The 19,655-nt window shown below is 36.4% G+C and overlaps 2 protein-coding genes across 2 annotated transcripts in view; one reads left to right on the forward strand and one right to left on the reverse strand.

Annotated features, from left to right (window-relative positions):
* Positions 1–4,023: 4,023 nt before the first annotated feature.
* On the forward strand, positions 4,024–15,026 carry LOC126824029 (uncharacterized). The gene is made up of 4 exons (XM_056103059.1): positions 4,024–4,046; positions 4,652–4,780; positions 5,282–5,443; positions 6,494–15,026. Exons 2-4 carry the CDS (start codon positions 4,663–4,665, stop codon positions 9,058–9,060), a joined length of 2,847 nt encoding a protein of 948 aa, XP_055959034.1. The 5' UTR covers positions 4,024–4,046; positions 4,652–4,662; the 3' UTR covers positions 9,061–15,026.
* LOC126808593 (pumilio homolog 1) overlaps positions 13,307–19,655 on the reverse strand; it is a 46,448-nt gene continuing 40,099 nt past the window's right edge. The window contains exon 19 of the mRNA XM_050533421.2: positions 13,307–13,312. Coding sequence (XP_050389378.2) covers positions 13,307–13,312 — 6 coding nt within the window. The remainder of the gene's footprint in view (positions 13,313–19,655) is intronic.

Raw genomic sequence — 19,655 nt, forward strand, 5'->3', positions numbered from 1 at the left:
TTTAGGCATGAAATGTTATATAAACTATTAATTAGACATTAATTAACGTATCCAGGCCATAATCAACTCTGGATACGCAGGCCTGCGATAATTGTTGGATTATGATCCGATTTGCTGCATAACTTTCCTTCTCGATTTAATGATTAAATGGATAATTGAGACTATGATTTTTGTCATACCGACGTTAGTAATGATGACCGAGGCTATGCGGAACTTTCGATCGCTTATTTCTCGGTTCATAGTGGATCAATTTGACTGAAATGTTCACATAATGTATCTTTAATTAAATGTTAAATAATCAATCTAAGTTCATGGATTAGGCTGCAAGAAATTTGATATATTCTGAAAAATGTAAATCAAGCCCAGTACCTTTAAATTGGAATATAATTATAATACTTGTTATACTAGGTGTATGAAGGCTGCATCTATGGATGACACAGATATAAAATCTAAAGAAAGACAACGGTCTGGTACGATCAACTCTACAATATCACCACGATCAACCAGTACATTAGATTATGTTAATTCACGTCGTACCAGTGGTTCAGTTCAAAGGTAAGCTTTAAACATTTGATTTTCCAGGATCAGGTTCAAATGGATTAAAACTAGTAATTGTTTCTCTTGGTTTCATGATGGACGAAAGCAGTTCTTTAATTTGGGGGGGGGGGGGCGGCGTTCAGTAGTATAAAACTGGCACTTGAAATCAGTATGCTGTCATTGAGTCAAAGTCTGCCTTATTCGAATTTTTAACGCCATACACGGATTTTAAATCCTGTATAAATAATTTTATTTATGACCGCTGGCAATGGTCTTGGGATCTTGCAGGCACAAACAAACTTCATCACATAAAGCTTCTCCTTGGAGAATGGCCAAGCTCCTACAGGTCTAACAGGAGAGATGAAGTTGTTTTGTGTCGCTCTCGCATTGGTCATACTTTTTTAACTCATATTTTCATTTTGAAGCGAGAGCCTCAACCGGAATGTGTTCACTGTCATGTTCCTTTGACAGTGAGACACATCTTGATTGAGTGCAAACATCTCAAGTATACTAGATCTAAATACTACCATTGCCAGTCATTACGTCAGCTATTTGCTCAACCGGAGCTATATGATAAAGTGCTAACATTTTTAAAAGAGACAAACTTTTATTCTCAATTTTAATTGTATATATTTAGTCATGTATATCGTTTTAAATATTTATATATGTAAAAGATTTGTTATATTTATTTTTAATTATATATTGTCTGTGATATTTGTTTTTATTTACATATATAAATTCAATTATGTGATATTGTTTTAATTTGTCTCGTTAGATTCACCATATGTTTGGCGCAATATAGCCCGGTTGGAGCTGACGTGCCATTAAACAACATTTCATTTGATTTCATTTCATTGAGTCAAGTCGCGTGATTTCGATTCCCTGCTTGATTGTGAAAAAGGCATAGGATCTATATATTAGTCCTGAAATTATCTAGTTTGTGTCGCTCTATTTGTAGCCATTGAGAGTCACCTATCAATGTAATGGAGAGTTATTGCCCCTGAGTGTATATTACTTGCAATGTTATGTTAATAATTGTTATATAAAAACTGTTTGCTTGTTGTTTTTTTTAGCCCAAATCGTATTCGTGAGAAACGTCCTGTATCCTGTAATCCGGTGATGGCATTTCCACCATATAATACCCCACCAAGTACAAGTCCTCTATAGTAAGTTATTTTACATAAAATACCTCACCAAGTATGGTCGCATGTCTAACCCTGTGGTTTTCTCCAGGTCTCCAATTTCTCCCACAGCTAAAAAAAACCCCCAAACCTACACGTGATTTATTGAAATGAAATTGAACCATATATTAGTCCCGAAATGACCTAGTTTGTGCCCAGAATAACCTATTTGTGGCTACAAATTTACAAGGCTCGCAGGAAACCACAGGGGTATTGATCTAGATGGAGTCGAACTGCTGATACAGATCAATGAAGGTCTAACCGGTTGTAGTGGCAGGTTGCATCAGAGGTCACACGAGCGGCTTTTGAATCTATCATGTCAGACATTTGATTAACAAGTCGGCGTTGATGTTTCTAGTGGGTTACCCACAGTTCCGTGCAACTCGCGCCAAAAATTGGCTGTAACAGACCGTTTCATTGGCTAATCCCTCACATCATCCAGAATGCGGGTTATATAACAACTCTTCCAGATCCTAGTGTAGTAAAGACAAATAAAACGAAATTTTGAACTATAAAAAATGAAACAAAATAGGATCATTTTGCAAGAGTTTTTTTTCTGTTTTTTTTATACAGTAATTCTGAATATAACGATAGATTACGATCAGATAGCATGGAATCCAGAGCTTCACGTAAAAGTAAATTAGATGATGATTTCTTCAGGTAAATATATAATTAAAACATGGTATTATTTCAATTGAGAAATCATTAAGACTCTAGCACTGTAACTCTGGTATCATTTAATCTTGTGTATCTAGCATTAATTTCTTTCACATTCATTTAATATAAAATCTTTGTTTTAAAAATTCGTAAAAATCATTTAAAATCACCCAAAATCATCTAATTTGTACTTGTGTCCAGTTTAAAGCTGATCATTCAGTTTTGATAATGAGATGGATGGATCACATCATATCTTAGTAATAGACATCAAACAGTTCTACTTGGTGAGGCTAAATCTCTACCGTTTAAACTTGACTGTGGCGTACCACAAGGCAGTGTTTTAGGACCCATTTTCTTTGTTCTTTATACAACCGCTTTAGGGTCTTTGATCGATGGCTATGATCAGAGGCACTACTCTTACGCCGATGATACTCAACTCATTGGTGTGTCTAGTCCTATGCTAATCAAAAATGCCTTACAAAAAACTACTGACTGTTCGCTGGCAGTTAAACAGTGGATGAAAGCGAACAAACTAAAATTGAACGACGATAAAACAGAGGCTCTTTTAGTAGGTTCATCACAACAACTCAAGTTACTACCTGATCTTAAAATCACCATTGGTAATTCAGAAATAAATTTCTGCAAAAATGTTCGAAACCTTGGAGTGATATTTGATCCTTCTCTGACAATGGACGCTCAGGTTGATATGGTATGCCGTACATGCTACTATCATCTACGCTGTAGATGCAACATCAGAAACTATCTCACTGCTGACGCTTGTAAACTACTTGTGAGATCACTTATTTTATCAAGGATTGATTATTGTAATAGTTTACTCTATGGAATCCCACAAACACTTCTAGCCAAGATCCAAAAGGTTCTTAATACTGCAACCCGAATAGTAACAAGGACAAGTTTGATCACATCCAGAATGTGATGGCTTCTTTACATTGGTTACCTGCTGAGGCGCGAGTCAAATACAAAATACTAACATTAGTGTATAAATGTCGCAATAATGCAGCTCCTCAATACTTATCTGAACTCTTATATGACTACAACCCTATTAGATCACTTCGCTCTCAAAATAAACAGTCACATGGGTATAGGTCTTTCAGTTCAGCTGGTCCTAGATTATGGAACGAACTTCCACAACAGATCAAGAATCAACAAACTTTTAATCAATTTAAATCCGCACTAAAGACTTTCCTGTTTCAACAGTTTTACCCCTAGAGCCATTACAAAAAGCGTTTTGAGCATGTGTCAACATGGAGAAGACGCTATATAAAACTTCATTATTATTATTATTATTACAAGCGTTTAATTTCTTGATCACTGTTAAAAAATCAAGAACCCAATTGATTATTGATGTATAATGATTAATTTTTTAACAGTGACCGAAAAATTAAACGCTTGTAAATTGGACACTCATTATCAAAATTAATCATTCAGACACAAGTACAAATTGGTTACAGTGTAGGAGATTATCAATAAGTTGTTATAGATATATTTATATATTTATAGTGGTGGAACTGATACAGTGGAGGCTATCAGTGAAGAAGATGGTTCATATAATCAATTATCACCTGATTTCTCATCTTTACCTTCTTCACCTAACGAACTCCAAGGTAAGTTGTCACAAACCTTTACCTTCTTCACCTAACGAACTCCAAGGTAAGTTGTCACAAACCTTTACCCTCTTCACCTAACGAACTCCAAGGTAAGTTGTCACAAATCTTTTTTTGAAAAGCATTCTTTTATAACATGTAGAATCTCTCTTGCAAGGGTCTGTCTAAAAACCACAAAAATGTACTTTTACTGGGGTGGAGCCTGTGCATCTCTCTGCTGCTAATAAATATCTATTTAATTTTTGTTACATTTGCAAGGGGTAAGACGCGCGCTCGCTCACTCGGAAGCCTTGAAGTAGCGTGTTCAATCCCTGCATTGGCCGAGAAAATTCAACGGGATTGTCCGACAAGGTTTCCTCTTGTCAGTGGTGCAGGACAGAGGGCCGAAAAACCGAGGTCCCGTGTATACATTGGTGTGCACGTAAAAAATACCTTGGCACTTGGAATTCGATAAAAGAGTAGGCCATAGTGTCACTGCCGCGGGCAAAATTTCCCTCATAGCATATGCCTGTCTTCATTATGCCAGTATTGGACGTCTTCATTAGCCCAGTTTAGGAGCAGAACAGTAGGACGTTAAACCCCATTTCATTTCATTTCCAGTATTGGAGCAGAACAGTAGGACGTTAAACTCTGTTTCATTTATTTTTATAGAACATTTAAAGATGTCACCAGAAGAAGAAGGGAGAGGAGCAAGTGCATATATGGTGATGCAGCCAGGTGCTTCAACACCACCTACTGGTACAAGTGGTTACGTTGAGATGACCACCAGGTCACAGAGAAGTAAGCTTATAATCAGATAGACATGTCCCCCACCCCCAACCTTTGGAAGGGGGGTTGGATGGCCGCTGACGTTTAAAAATTGTCCATGTGACTTAAAGAGGGTCACATGGATAATTTTAAAACATCATCGTAGACTCGATTGTCTACCTAGCGAAAAGTAGTGAGTATTGCCACTGGTTGACGAAATCTAGAGTAGTGAAGTTTGATCCTAATTATTTTATTCCAACCCGTTTCTTACCTTTCTATGTGATATCTACTGAAAGAGAATCGGTTTCAGACCAGTTATTTGCCCCCGAGTTAGAAATCGGAATCAGACCAGTTATTTAATAATCTTGTTTACGAACATGGACGTAACAGACTTTAGACATAAACTTAGTCATAACTTGATGTTATTTTTGAAATATTTTCCACATTTCAGGCACCTGTGGTCTATGACAGGTGCCTCATTTCCAGGCTTCCATGAAAATAAAAGCTAAGTTTATTTTATATTATTTGTAATAGATACAGATTTAAGTCCAGCTTCTAGTGAAAGTGACAGATATTTAAATATGTCTGTGAGTCGTCCTCCTGCATCATCACCTATACCTATACGTGGACCACCAGATAGTTTATATAAAGATATGTCACATTGTACACCGTTACCAACGGTTACAGAAGGTGGAAGTAAGTATATATTATCTTTTAAGTAACACGGTAGCTCCCCAAAAATTTTGGGTTTGATACGAGTGTTGGCCAAATAAGTTCTTGGGTCTCACAGGGGGTTCGGTGGCCGAATACGAATAGTTCAAAGCGTCAGAAGGTGGAAGTAAGTATACTATTTCTTAAGCCTACCTCACAACCTGCCGCTTGTGATTTGACACACATGGTTCGTAGAGTTTGGAAGCTCGCAGACCAGCCGCAGGAAACCAGTTGAAAATGTTGTATGTGCAGGACTAAAATTCTCAACGGCCAGTCTGAGATCTTCCACAGTGCTGAACACAACCAATTGATGCTTAAGTCTCATGCACGAGTTTAGGTAGTTGAGTTCATTGGCAAATTATGGATTTGAGTTCATTGCTTAATTAGTTATTTGAGTTCATTGTCTAATTATGTATTTGAGTTCATTGCCTAAGTATGTATTTGAGTTCATTGCCTTAATATGTATTTGAGTTCATTGTCTAATTTTGTATTTGAGTTCTTTGTGTAATTGTTTCCTCCCACTTCTAAAGACCCCTACGCGCAAGCGAATTATGTAAATAAAATTAAACCATATGTTAGTCCCGAAATGACCTAGTTTGTGTCGAGTGGATGTTAAACCCCATTTCTCTCTCTCTCTCTTTGTCTAATTATGTATTTGAGTTCATTGTCTCATTATGTATATTAGTTCATTGTCTAATTATGTATTTGAGTTCATTGTCTAATTATGTATTTGAGTTCATTGCCTAATTATTTATTTGAGTTCATTGTCTAATTGTGTATTTGAGTTCATTGCCTAAGTATGTATTTGAGTTCATTGCCTAATTAGGTATTTGAGTTCATTGCCTAAATATGTATTTGAGTTCATTGTCTAATTATGTATTTGAGTTCTTTGCCTAATTATGTATTTGAGTTCATTGTCTTATTATGTATATTAGTTCAATGCCTAATTATGTATTTAAGTTCATTGTCTCATTATGTATTCGAATTCATTGTCATATTATGTATTCGAGTTCATTGTCTAATTATGTATTTCAGGCAATGAAGGTTATTTACCGATGTCACCAACATACGGACAGAGTCCCTTTTCTAGTGCTCATTTAAAACCTGAACCTGCCGTCTGCATGTTGTCAGACGACACACTGGAATTCCCTAAAAGGACATATTCTCTTGGAAGTAAACCGCCAGTAAATACTGGTAATAAGACGTCAGGTTATTTAGATATGACAATAAACAAAGGTGTTACGGATAAAGGTCGCAGCTGTAGCGCGCCTCACCTTATACCTCAACGGAAATTACATCTAGATTCTCCGACACCTAGTGCTAGTCCTCTCAGTACCTCAATGCGATCCGACGATTCTGAGTCGTTTATGGAATTTGATTTTTACCGACCCCGAACTGCCAGTGATAGTTATAGTTATCGACCTCGGGCCTCCAGTTTCGGTAACAAGTCGCTACAGGCCCATCGTCCTCGTTCTTCTAGTCATGGTCAACAAGCCCGCACATTTAAACCCAAAAAGGCTTTTGACTCCGTTCGTACCACGTCCGAAGAGTTACGACAATCGATGAGTTCTTGCCAAGGTTCCTCAGATTCTCTACGAATGTCGTCCAGTGAATCGTTGAGGAAATTGTCGCGGGAAGTACGAGCCAAGACATCTAGTTTGTTGAGTACAGATTATCTTGATATGTCCATAGACAAGCGTAAAACACCTTCCCCCCAACCCGGTTATCAGCAGACGCCAACATCCAAACCAAACGGCTACATGGATATGACTCTGGGTATGAGAACATCCTCCCCCAGCAGGTGTCGAACGCCGCAAGAACGCTCGGGGTCGTTCAGCAGTGGAACATTCAATAAGACCAGAGACAAAATGATTCAAGAACGCTCCGGTTCGTTCAGTTCTGGGACAAGTCACAAAATTTTACCCGTCAGTGAGATTCCAACAAAAAAGTCCTATAGTAGTGATAAAGTTCATAATATGTCTACTTCCGTGGACAATAAACCAACAAGTGGTGATATGTACGTGAACATGGACATGTCGTCTTCTTCTAGTCAAATTATAAACGATCCAAATCAGAAATCAGGAAAAGATAACTCGCGTTCTTCGTCTGCGGAGAATCTAGAAAGTTATGTGATGTACGAACCGAAAGTTACTACAAGAACGTCTTCTAACACCCCTCATAATAAACAAATTCGACCAATATCTTCGGATTCTTCTATTAAGCGATCATCTGATCGACCCAGTAAACGAGATCAAAGAAAAAAAACTGGCAACGCTTCTAAGTCTAATCAGTGGTTACATAATGCGGAACAACAAAGCTCGATAGAAAAAAATGATGAGTATATTGAGTTCTCTCCCATGTCAAAATCTCCTGATGGAAAAGCGCTTAGCAAGACTTACGCGAAATCTAACGTGGGGAAAGATTGCGACAGTCTTGAAGATAGTTGTGAGTATATGGGATTTGAACCAGGTCAGGTAGCGGGTAACACGTCTACGCCCAATAACCAGAAAAAATCATCCACGCCGGGACAAATAGTGAGTCAGAGAAGTTATTTTGGAAATGTGAACCACGCTGGTGCCAAGGAGCCCAAAAAACTGGCCAGTAGTGCTTCGTTTAGTGGGAGATCAGCGCACACCCAGCGATTTAAAAACAAGAATGTCAGTGATGAAAGTGAATACTTAAACTTTGAACCTGCGACTAATGTCAAGTCCCAAACGTCTAGAAAAGATGAAACATCTGCAGGAAAAAACCGACGTCAGAAGGCAGATTTAAAATCGTCTCCGTTTAATCCAAATAAGGTTCCGAGTGCTCCAATTAAAGACAATAAAGTTAAACCAACAGTGGAGGAAGGGTCGAATGAAGACAGTAAAATAAAGCGTGTTGCGAATTATGTCGAAGATGATTATCTTCTAACAGAAAAATTAGACACAACATCAATACCATCAGCCGGTATCAAACAACTTCCTATCCCTATAAATCCTCCTTGTATTCTGTCTGTAGACAAATCGCCTAGCAACAGTTCACCGGGTCAAATAAAAACAATTAAAACCCCAGATAAAAATAAAACTGCTAGTAATAATAGCCTATCAAGTGTATCAAATATCGGGGGTAGTGTATTAGATCCTGCTCATGCTCGTCATAGCATCTCGGATCTGAGCGGTTACGAGCAGATGACATTTCCTACAACAGGCATGTCTTCTGCTAAATTAGGATCATCTAGTAGTGTTTCTTCCACGGGTAAAAACATTGACAAACCTGCCACAGGAATGAAGTCGGCAACACCAACGTCTTCGAACGTGGTATCATCCATGAGTAATTTGTCCGTTAATGTAACGAGTCCCTGTTCTGGCTCCCAACAACAGCTAACCAGTGGCAAGGAAGTGTTGAACTATGCGTCGCTCGATCTTGGCTCATCGGAAAATATCGGTGATGACAGTCTAAGGTCACCTCGTATTAAAAGTCGACACGCCTCGGCGGCCGATGAAAAAGTGGAACCCTTATCGTACGCTCAGATTGATTTTGAAAAATGTGAAAGTCTAAAAGCTCTGACAAATAGTAAATCGGATATTTCGAAGACAGGAATCGGTGAATCTAAACTTTAATTTTTAATTGTCTTTTATTTAACCCTTTTGCATTTGGACCACTCAAAGCTAGACCTCCAAACCTCACGAGGGGGGTTCGGTGGCAGAATGGTTAACAATTGCGAGTTGCATCATAAGGTCTGTCATACAGTTAACTGGCGTGATTTTGATTCCCTACATGTAGATGACAAGGAGTAGGGTCATTTGTTCAACTGCGTGGGTTCTCTCTGGTTTCCTCCCACTGCTAAAGACCCCATCGCGCAAGCGATTTATTGAAATAAAATTTAACCATAGGTTAGTCCTGAAATGACCTAGTTTGCACGTAGTGGTCTTTAGCAGTGGGAGGAAACCGGAGGAACCATTGACTCAATGACATACCTTATGATCCCACACACATGCGTTTACCATTCTGCCACCCAACCCCTGATTTTAAGTTGGTCTGAGAAGCAGTAATTGTGTACGATTTTAAGCTGTATTAATTATATTATTAATTATATCACCTTTCTCTAACTTAGTCAAAATGTACCAAGTGCTACAACTGTATAGGGTTAATTATTAAAGATGCATTGTGTAGGAGCTGGTCATTCTGGCTATAATAGATAATATTATTAAAGATACATTATGTAGAAGCTGGCCATTCTGGCTATATTAGATAATATTATTAAAGATACATTATGTAGGAGCTAACCGTTCTTCCTATAATGTTATTAAAGATACATTATGTAGGAGCTGGCCATTCTTCTTATAATAGATAATATTATTAAAGATACATTATGTAGTAGCTGGCCATTTTTGCTATAATAGATAATATTATTAAAGATACATTATGTAGGAGTTGGCCATTCTTGCTATATTAGATAATAGCCGTGATCATCATTACTAAAGTCGGGACGATAAAAAACATGGTCTCGATTATCCATTTCATAATTAAATCATGAATGAAAGTTGAGCAGCAAATGGGATCCTAATCCATTAAATATCGCAGGCTAGAGATGCCATCGAGAGTTGATTATGGTCTGGATAAGATAATTAATGTATAATTAATTATTTAGATAACATTTCAGGCCTAAAGAAAGACCTGCAATAGGCAGATTTAGCTCTTACATAATGTGTGTTTAATTAAATAAACCTGTCCATAACATTATATTAGAATGTTTTGGAGGTTATGTTTCTAATAAACAACAACAATGTTATAAAAATAAAGCACATGTTATCAAGCTGTGATTGAAGTGTTATAAAAAACAAAATAACGTGTGAAGCCAGAAATAAAGATGTTGATTAAAGGCTTGCTATGTGAATAAATTTCTTAATAACTTATATAACGTTTGAAGTCAGAAATAAAGATCTACAAAATAGATAGATTTACCTTTCACAGCATCTGTAACCAATGGGCTGTTTGTGAAATGATGTGAGTAGATGAGTAGGGTCGCCTGTCCAACCTCATGAGTTTTCTACGGGTCCTCCAGTTTTCTCTTGCTGCTAAATTATTGAAATAAAATTGAACCATGTGTTAGTCCCAAAATGACCTAGTTCATGTCGAGTTGATGTTAAACCCCATTTCTCTCTCTGTCTCTCTCTGTTTTTGCTGTATACTTGTATTTACAATCTAGGTTTGTAAGGTGTTGATTATACGCTATCACAGGCTTGCTGTATCATACGGTCTGTCATTGAGTCAACTGGCAGGGTTTCGATTCCCCGGTTGTACGTGACAAGGAGTAGGGTTGCCTGTCCAACCTCGTGGGTTTTCTCAGGGTCCTCCGGTTTCCTCCCACAGCTAAAGACCCCTACGCGCAAGCGAAGTATGGGAATAAAATTAAACCATATGTTAGTCCCGAAATGACCTAGTTTGTGTCGAGTGGACGTTAAACCCCATTTCTCTCTCTCTCTCTCTCTGTTTATACGCTCGCCATGACAATAAATGTCCAAATAATAATTTATATAGGATTTGAAGCCAGAAAAAAGACCTACAATAGGAAGATTCACCTCCTACATAATGCATCTTTAACCACTGAGATGTTTTTCACTCTGATTAAAATACAGATCTACATTTCGTTTTGTTTTTTTATACTTTCGATGGCCTACACTACATAAAGAGCTGACTGGTTGTAGCGATAGGTCGCGTCAGAGGTCATACAAGTGGCTTTTGACCCTTTGATGTCACTGTCAAACATTTGATTAATCAATCAGCATTGATGTTACTATTGGATTTCCCACAGTTCTGTGTAAAACACGCCTAAAGCTCGCCGTGACAGACCGTTTCATTGGCTAATCCCTCACACCACCCGGAACACTCAATGATAACAACACTTCCATTTCCTAGTGTAGTAAAGTCAAGTAAAATGAAATTTTGAACTATAAAAACGAAACGAAATAGGATCTGTGTTTTAATGAGATTGGATGTTTTTGCTGTATACTTGTATTTCAATATCATGTGAATTTACAATCTGAGTTTTTATATTTGTTGACAGAATGCAAGCCTGGAAATAACGGTTTTACATGTACCCGACAAAATGTCAGGCACTAATGAAATACTACCTAACATTTTCAACTTAGTACCGGACATGTATTAATAATATCAATAAAAAAGACAAATCAGTGCTGGACAAAATGACAGGCACCAGAGGTTTAGTGCCTCACAAAGCCTGAATCTGTGTCTGACATTGTCTGTGACAGGTGCCTTATTTCCAGGCTAGAAGAATGTCATGAGATTGAACTGATCTACGTCAGTGTCTTTAGTTTTTTGGAGAACAGTGGTTCTAAGAGCAGCAAGATTTAGCTCTTACATAATGCATTATAAATGTTAATATTTTATAAAATGAAATGTGTTATGATATAATTAATTTTGTAAATATTGTTATAAGATGTATATTCTAGCGTTATTGTTAATAGTTAAGTTTTTGAGTGAAATTGATGGATTTTATGCTATGATAGTATTATATAAAATCCTAAAAAATAATCTGTCGATACATATATATATATATATATATATATATAAAACCTTTTCTAATATATGTAGCTTTTAAATGTAACCTTGTTTTTAGCTTTATCTGATAAAAATATTATCACTATGATAACTGATATAAATATTATTCACATGTTTATCTAATAAAAGGCCATATAAAACAAATCTTCTGGTTTTCAGATACTGCCTCATTGCTTGAAAGGGGGGTGGTGGTGGTGGGGGGAGCGGATTGCGGAATGGTTAGTGCATGCATGTTGTAGCATAAGGTCTATCATTGTGTCCACTGACGTGGTTTCGATTCCCTGGTTTTCTCCGGATCCTGCGGTTTCCTCCCACTGCTAAAGACCCCTACGCGCTAGCGAATTATTGAAATAAAATTGAACCATGTTAGTCCTGAAATGACCTAGTTTGTGTAGAGTGGATGTTAAACCCAATTTCTTTCTCTCGCTTGAAAAGGTCCACATGACTTGTTTTTATTTCAAAAAAAGGAACACCCTTGTTATGTTTGTAGGCTCGCAAAACTGGAAGGAAGTCTTTAATAAAGCAAACAGAGTGATCGCCCTTACATAATAATGCCTTACAGGGACAGGGACATTTAACAAATTACAAAGATAACTATTGAAACCTCCCTCCTGCATAAGTTTTTTTTTTGAGAGAGAGAGAGAAGGATAGAGAGTTTAACCTCAGACACAAACTAGGTCATTTCGGGAGTAACATATGGTTCAATTTTATTTTATTAATTTGCTTTTGCGTAGGGGTCTTTAGCAGTGGGAGGAAACCGGAGGACCCTGAGAAAACCCACAAGGATGGACAGGCGACCCTACTCCTTGCACGTACAACTGGGGAATCGAAACCAAGCCAGTTGACTCAATGACAGACCTTGTGATACAACGTGCACCCCTGCTAACCATTCGGCCATCCAACCCTGCTAGCCATGATATGAAATGAAATGGGGTCTAACGCCCTACTGTTCTGCTCCGAACTGGGCTAATGAAGACGGGCATACGCCATACAGTGTGCTATGAGGGAAATTTTGCCCGGACAGCGGCACTACAGCCTACTCTTATATCAAATTCCAACTGTCGAGGGATCTTTTACGTGCATGCCAATGTGTACACGGGACCTCGGTTTTTCATCCCATCCGAACGACTAGATGGCTGTCCATGTCAGGCCCTCCATCTTGCATCACTGACAAGGGGAATAACAAAATACAAACATAACTATTGAAACCTCCCTCCTGCATAAGATTTTTGAAGTATTGTCGGAGAACCAATATATTTTTGTTGTATGGCCTAAATATTATCTTTATCTCTGTATTAAAAAGATTCCAAATTTACATTTAGTTAGTAAAAGACATGTAGTTTATGGCAGATAATCTTGCTGGTCAGGGACTTTATTAAAGGGACAATAACACTCTTGCTGGCTTGAAAGCTCCAGAAAATAAAAAATAGCCTTATTCTAAGTACTAGATGTGTAAGTGTCCTACCTGTTGTGTAAATTATCCATTACATCCTATTTAACTTGTCCAGAGGGTTCGAAAATATGTTTAAATCGAAGTTTCATTTGAAAAGGTTAAAGTTAGACGTTTCAAACCATTATGTTGGATTTTTCAAAATTTTTAAATAAGGTGTGTTAAGATGAGATTTGTATCATCAATTAATTGAAATATTCTAAAATAGTACAATTTGTTGACCAGAATAAAGATTGGGACATATTATTCAGTTACAACAAGAGTGGTATTGAGCCTTTAAAAAAAAACAACTTCAACTGAAGTATTTTGAGAATGCAGCCTTTTTATATGCTCACATTGAAATGTGGTTGTATATTGCCGTCACCTCCATCTGTCCGTCCGCTGTCTACAATCTCTAGAGACTAAAGTTCAAATCTAATTGACTTTAAATTTATGCACTATGTTTAAGGTCATGAGACAAAGGAGTGTATCAATTTTCAAAAATTTACAATAATTATTGCCAGAGTTATGGGCTATGGCCCTTGATCACTTTGAAAAATGTCTTGGACTCTCTAGAGGCTGAAGTTTATTTCCGATAATTACTAACAGAGTTATGGAACTTGGTCTCTTTGAGATATCTTGTTGACATGCTAGAGGCTTAAGGTAATAAATATTTATACACAGTGTTTAAGGTCATGAGACCAACAAACGAAACAAATTTTAATGATTTCTGATAATTATTCGTAATCAGATTTTAGTGTAGTATAAATGACAAAAGAACAAATATGTCACAACCCTTGTTGACTCCTCGGACGATTTAGCTGCAGTGTGTGTAAGTTTCGTTGCCTGGCAACTTATCTTTTTTGTACCATGATTTAAACCCTCAGTCAGCTGCTTCATTAAAATATTTTAGTTTTTTTTTTTTAAGTTCTCATGAAAAGGGTTACTGTGATTATTGTATAGTACTCCATCAATTACAACACAGTGGCAGCACTAGAGTGGGTTGGCACAAAAAGCGTTTAGATCTATTTGATAAGGCCAACTTCAAGTCTGGTCAAAGGTCACGAGATGTAAACTGGGCTAGTGCTAATCCCAACCCTAACCCTTGACCTAGCCGCAATACTTACCATATCTCTAACCTACAATCTCGTCAACAATCATGTGTCCACACCTTATTTATATCTCAGTGACCTTGACAAGAAATTGAGCTGGCCTTAACAAATAGATTTAGCCCACAAACTTAAAAGGAAAAAAATCGAAAAATTATTTTATGTTCTTTGAATTTAAAAAAAAAGCTAGCTATATACAAAGCTGCATGAGCAAATTTTACTCCTTTCTGACTGATGTTAAGATTCAATTATTTCTGTTAATTGTGTCCCTTTTTCAGGAAAATTTGGCGCCCAACCCACCCACTGCAAAATCCTACCGCTGTAACAATAGACTGTGAGAGTACCATATTTGTTGAAATCCTTTTTATAATCATTTCGTACAGTTATGGGTGATAATGGCCTAAATTGTGTTACTGAAAGTCATATAAACTGTAAAATAAATAAATATATGATCATGCCCAAGTAATCTGTGTCCAGTATTTTTGTTTTTACCAGATATTTTATACACCTCTGTAGAAAAATACTGCCCTTCTTTGGACCCCCTGGGGAGTTGGATGGTTAGCATAAGGCGCGCTGTATCATAAGGTCTGTCATTGATTCAGCTGACAGTGTTTTGATTCCCTGGTTGTACGTGACGTGTAGGGTCGTCTGTCCAACCTCGTAGGTTTTATTCGGGTCCTCCCACTACCCGCAAGCAAATTATTGAAATAAAATTGAACCATATGTTAGTCCTAAAATGACCTAGTTTGTGTCAAGTGGACGTTAAACCCCATTTCTCTCTCTCTTTGGACCCCAGGGAGCATGGCACTGGGTCATTAACTTAGGCTGTAAAGCAGGTTCTTACATTATCAGTAGTGTAGGAAATGAAAATAAAATTAAATGGGGTTTAATGTCCTAGTGTTCTGCTCGGATCAGGCTAAGGAAGAGGGGCATAGCTTACACCATGCTATGAGGTAATTTTGCCCGGACAGTGGCGCTATGGCCTACTCTTATATTGAATTCAAAACTATCAAGGGTTCTTTAACGTGCACACAGGACCTATCCAGATGTCTAGGTTGTCCTTTTCCAGGCCCTCTTGTCCCACATCACCGTGCGGTATACCCCGATGATCTTTCTCGGCCAACACAGGACCTCCAGCCTTAGTTTCCTCGTGTCGGTGGAACAGGAAGGAGAAGACTTGGACCTCAAGGTTAACAGCCAACATTTTTTTTTCGGCACTTAATTTTGATTGGTTGGTTCCTGACCCAGCTGGGGACCTCCCAGATTCCTCAATAGCAAAAATCATCGCGAATACTAAGTTGGACACTTTCCAACTGAAATTAAATGGGGTTCAACGCCATACTGTTCTGACCAACTGAAATGTCTTCCCTACAGTCTCGGAATGATGTCTAAAGCAAATTTGATGGTGTTTAATTTATATCAAACATTTAGATACGTCCGAAAATCCCGATTAACTTTCTCTGCCAATGCAGCGATCGAACAAGGTATATGAACTTTCTCTGCCAATGCAGGGATTGAACACAGTATATGATTAACTTTCTCTGCCAATGCAGCGATCGAACAAGGTATATGAACTTTCTCTGCCAATGCAGGGATTGAACACAGTATATGAGCTTTCTCGGCCAATGCAGAGATCAAAAAGGTATATGAACTTTCTCTGCTAATGCAGGAATCGAACTTAATGCAGGGATATGAACTTGCAGAGATCGAACACCGTATATGCTATCAAGAAAAAAACAAAAAATATCTGTGATGAACATATTTTATTCCCACATAGACACAACAATATTAATGGACATAAGTAGACATAGAAAAATGCAAAAAGTTGGATTGGGAAGGGAAAGGGGGCAGGGGGCAAGCGCCTATAAATTGGGCATATTGATATTACTTACAGTATTGACTGAATCATTCTACATAATGAAATAAACAAAAGTTTCAAGTAATTCATGTCTGTACGTCTTGGAACAGGCTACAAGACCTACACATCAAAATACATTTAGTTTCCATTTAATTTTTTTTTTAAAATTGTTCGCTTTGTACCAGTATATAAATTTTGAGATCAATAAAAATGACAGGAAAAAAAAGAAATTGTTTTAGCCTTACTAATATCTTAAATTGTTGCAGTAAGAAATGTGACATTCCAAGACATCCATGTATATATGCAAACGCTTAATTGATACGCCAGATGTCCATTTACTATAAATTTTTGATATGCCAAGACCTTCATTTATTGTAAATTTTTTACTCTTAAGATGTCCATTTATTGTAAATTTCTGACTCTAAAAACATCCATTTATTGTAAATTTTTGACTCTGAGATGTCCATTTATTGTAAATTTCTGACTGACATCCATTTATTATAAATTTCTGACTTAAGACATCCATTTATTGTATATTTTTGACTCTCCCAAGACGTCCATTTATTGTGAATTCTTGTTAGTTACTCCAAGACGTCCAATAATACATGCAAATTCTTGTTAGATACTTCAATTTCCACTTATGATTATTTATACAAATGAACAATGACGGTGAACTCTTCAACTATCACACACAATTCCCTTTTTTCAAAAACATGACCAATTAGAAAAAGACAATCACCTTTCAAGCTTCATAACTTGAAGCCTGTATATTTTGAGAACCTCTCAAAAACCAAATTTCAGCCTAAACCTCAATCATGAAAAGAAAAAAGGAAACTTATGATCCAGTGTCCGAGACTGGGTATTTTTTTTTCTTTCAAAAAGCACTTTTTATAGGAAATTTCTGTACATACTTTTCTTTTGATACAAAACAAGTGTTTTAATAATTGGGCAGCGATTAAATTTTTGTCCAAATTTACAGAATGTACATCATCTGTACAAAACAATATTTACTATATATTGTATATTTATATATATATATATATATCCCATTACACATTTATACTTACAACTACATAGTAATATCTATATATATAGTTATATAAAAAGCAAAAAACACTGTTCATAAGAATAATGAACAAAAAATGATAACAGTAGTCACACAAACCAGACTAGATAATCTAGTCTATATTACTCAATAATCTAGTCTATAATGATATGAAGTTAACTAATATATCTAACGAAATAGCTCAGAAGCATTCTACAATGAGAGTAAATGTGTTGAGTTCTGGTTAAAAAAATCCAACAAAATTCTGACCATTTCTCTTGCACATACTTTCTGGCACACATGTTAAAACAGTGGCCATCAAGGGCGCACATGTTAAAACAGCTGCCATCAAGAGCGCACATGTTAAAACAGCTGCCATCAAGAGTGCACATGTTAAAACAGCGGCCTTCAAGAGCGCACATGTTAAAACGGCTGCTATCAAGGGCGCACTTGTTAAAATGGCTGCCATCAAGGGTGCACATGTTTAAACAGCAGCCATCAAGGGTGCACATGTTAAAACAGTGGCCATCAAGAGCGCACGTTAAAACAGTGGTCATCAAGGACACACATGTTAAAACAGTGGCCATCAAGAGTGCACATGTTAAAACAGCTGCCATCAAGGACGCACATGTTCAGTGGCCATCAAGGGTGTACATGTCGGTGACCACACCATGTGTATTTTCAAGAATTCAACCAAAAAAGATAATTTGCTGTTAATTTTACCATGAAGAAAAATCAACCACATTTACAATCATTCAAAGTAAATTAAAACAACTTGTGAACCAGAATCAGAGAGAAAAAAAAAAGCCACAAGAAAATAAAAGCCAATAGTAAGAAAAAAAAAAAATTATAAAGAAAAACAAACCTGCCACCATTGACATTTACAGTAGAAAGATAAATGTTAGTAGTTATATTGTTATAGGGGAAGACAACTCCTCAGTAAAATTCTTATAATTAACAAAACCTAATCAAAACAAACCATTTCATAATATTCTGGTTCCTTCAAGAAAACTTGAACTAAAACATTTTAAGAATGCAGGCTTTTCATTGGCTAAGAGCTCAATTTGAACTAAAGTCCAACCAATGAACAGGCAGCATCCTTAAATTACTTGTAGTTTAAATTTTGTGACCAAGGCATCCGATTTAAAAAAAAAATATTTCATATGGAAACCTCAATGTGACTTTTCTGTTGTCTGAAGGGACATCTTCACATTCAGCCTATTATTAATTCATGTATTCACATTTAAAAGAAATTAAGTATAATAAGAATAGTGATTTAGAATGTGTAATTTCATTTCCCCGACAAGAAACAATGGAAAAAAAAAAATTAATATAATAGCCCCTAAAGATCATAAAAAATAAACAAAACAAAATGAAAACAATAAAAATAATATTTTGGGAGAATATTTATACAGAGAGAGAGATGGTGACTATTAACAATTAATGTGCCAATTTCTATGATAGTATATTTCTGTACATTAACCTATTTAAGTGCTAGCAACAATTCTCTTAGTATACATAGCACTATATATCTGGACCTCTTGGATACGATCTTTGTTTATACATAAAATTACAACTGTACATCTTTTTTATTTTCAGAATAAGGCTTATACATGATTTTATATCCTATGCACATATTTTTACAAAATGTTTTCTTTTTATAAACAGAAAATGAACTAAAAAAAATTTCAACATCTTTTAAGAGATTGGGTTTTTTTTTACAGCATAAACTGAACTTCTAACAGCCAAAATTTTAACCGGTTAATCCCCATCTTTAAGACTTGATCAAAGTTTCATAATTACATTTATAGCCCATGTTCTATACTACAAATAAAAAATATATTCAGAATCCGTTATAAAATTTTAGGAAAAGAAGTTCAGTTTTGCCTCTAAATACTTAATGTACAAGGAATGGAACTTTCTTTATGAAATGAGTTTTTTCTCCTAAGGAGAAATTGTAAAAGTTTTATACAAATGAATCAGATATATATGAAGACTTTATTTTGTACAGTTTGGTCTTTAACACAACTAGGGCAAAGTAGATTTTCATAATATACATTGTATATTGTTTTCTAACAGAACTTCACTTAACTCTATGCTAAGATTATCAAATTTTTCATAAAAGGCTACAATTGCAAGTTGGGAAATAAGGCACCGATCAGCCATTGTACCTGTCTTTTTGTCAGGAATAA

The sequence above is a fragment of the Patella vulgata genome, chromosome 1 (assembly GCF_932274485.2).
Source record: "Patella vulgata chromosome 1, xgPatVulg1.2, whole genome shotgun sequence".
Lineage (NCBI taxonomy): Eukaryota > Metazoa > Mollusca > Gastropoda > Patellidae > Patella > Patella vulgata.

Excerpts from the sequence above, each read along its gene's own strand:
- LOC126824029 (XM_056103059.1), top strand. The coding sequence starts at position 4,663 with ATGTCACCAGAAGAAGAAGGGAGAGGAGCAAGTGCATATATGGTGATG. Across the intron at positions 4,781-5,281 it reads GACCACCAGGTCACAGAGAA|ATACAGATTTAAGTCCAGCT; the intron begins GTAAGCTTATAA and ends TATTTGTAATAG. Across the intron at positions 5,444-6,493 it reads AACGGTTACAGAAGGTGGAA|GCAATGAAGGTTATTTACCG; the intron begins GTAAGTATATAT and ends TATGTATTTCAG.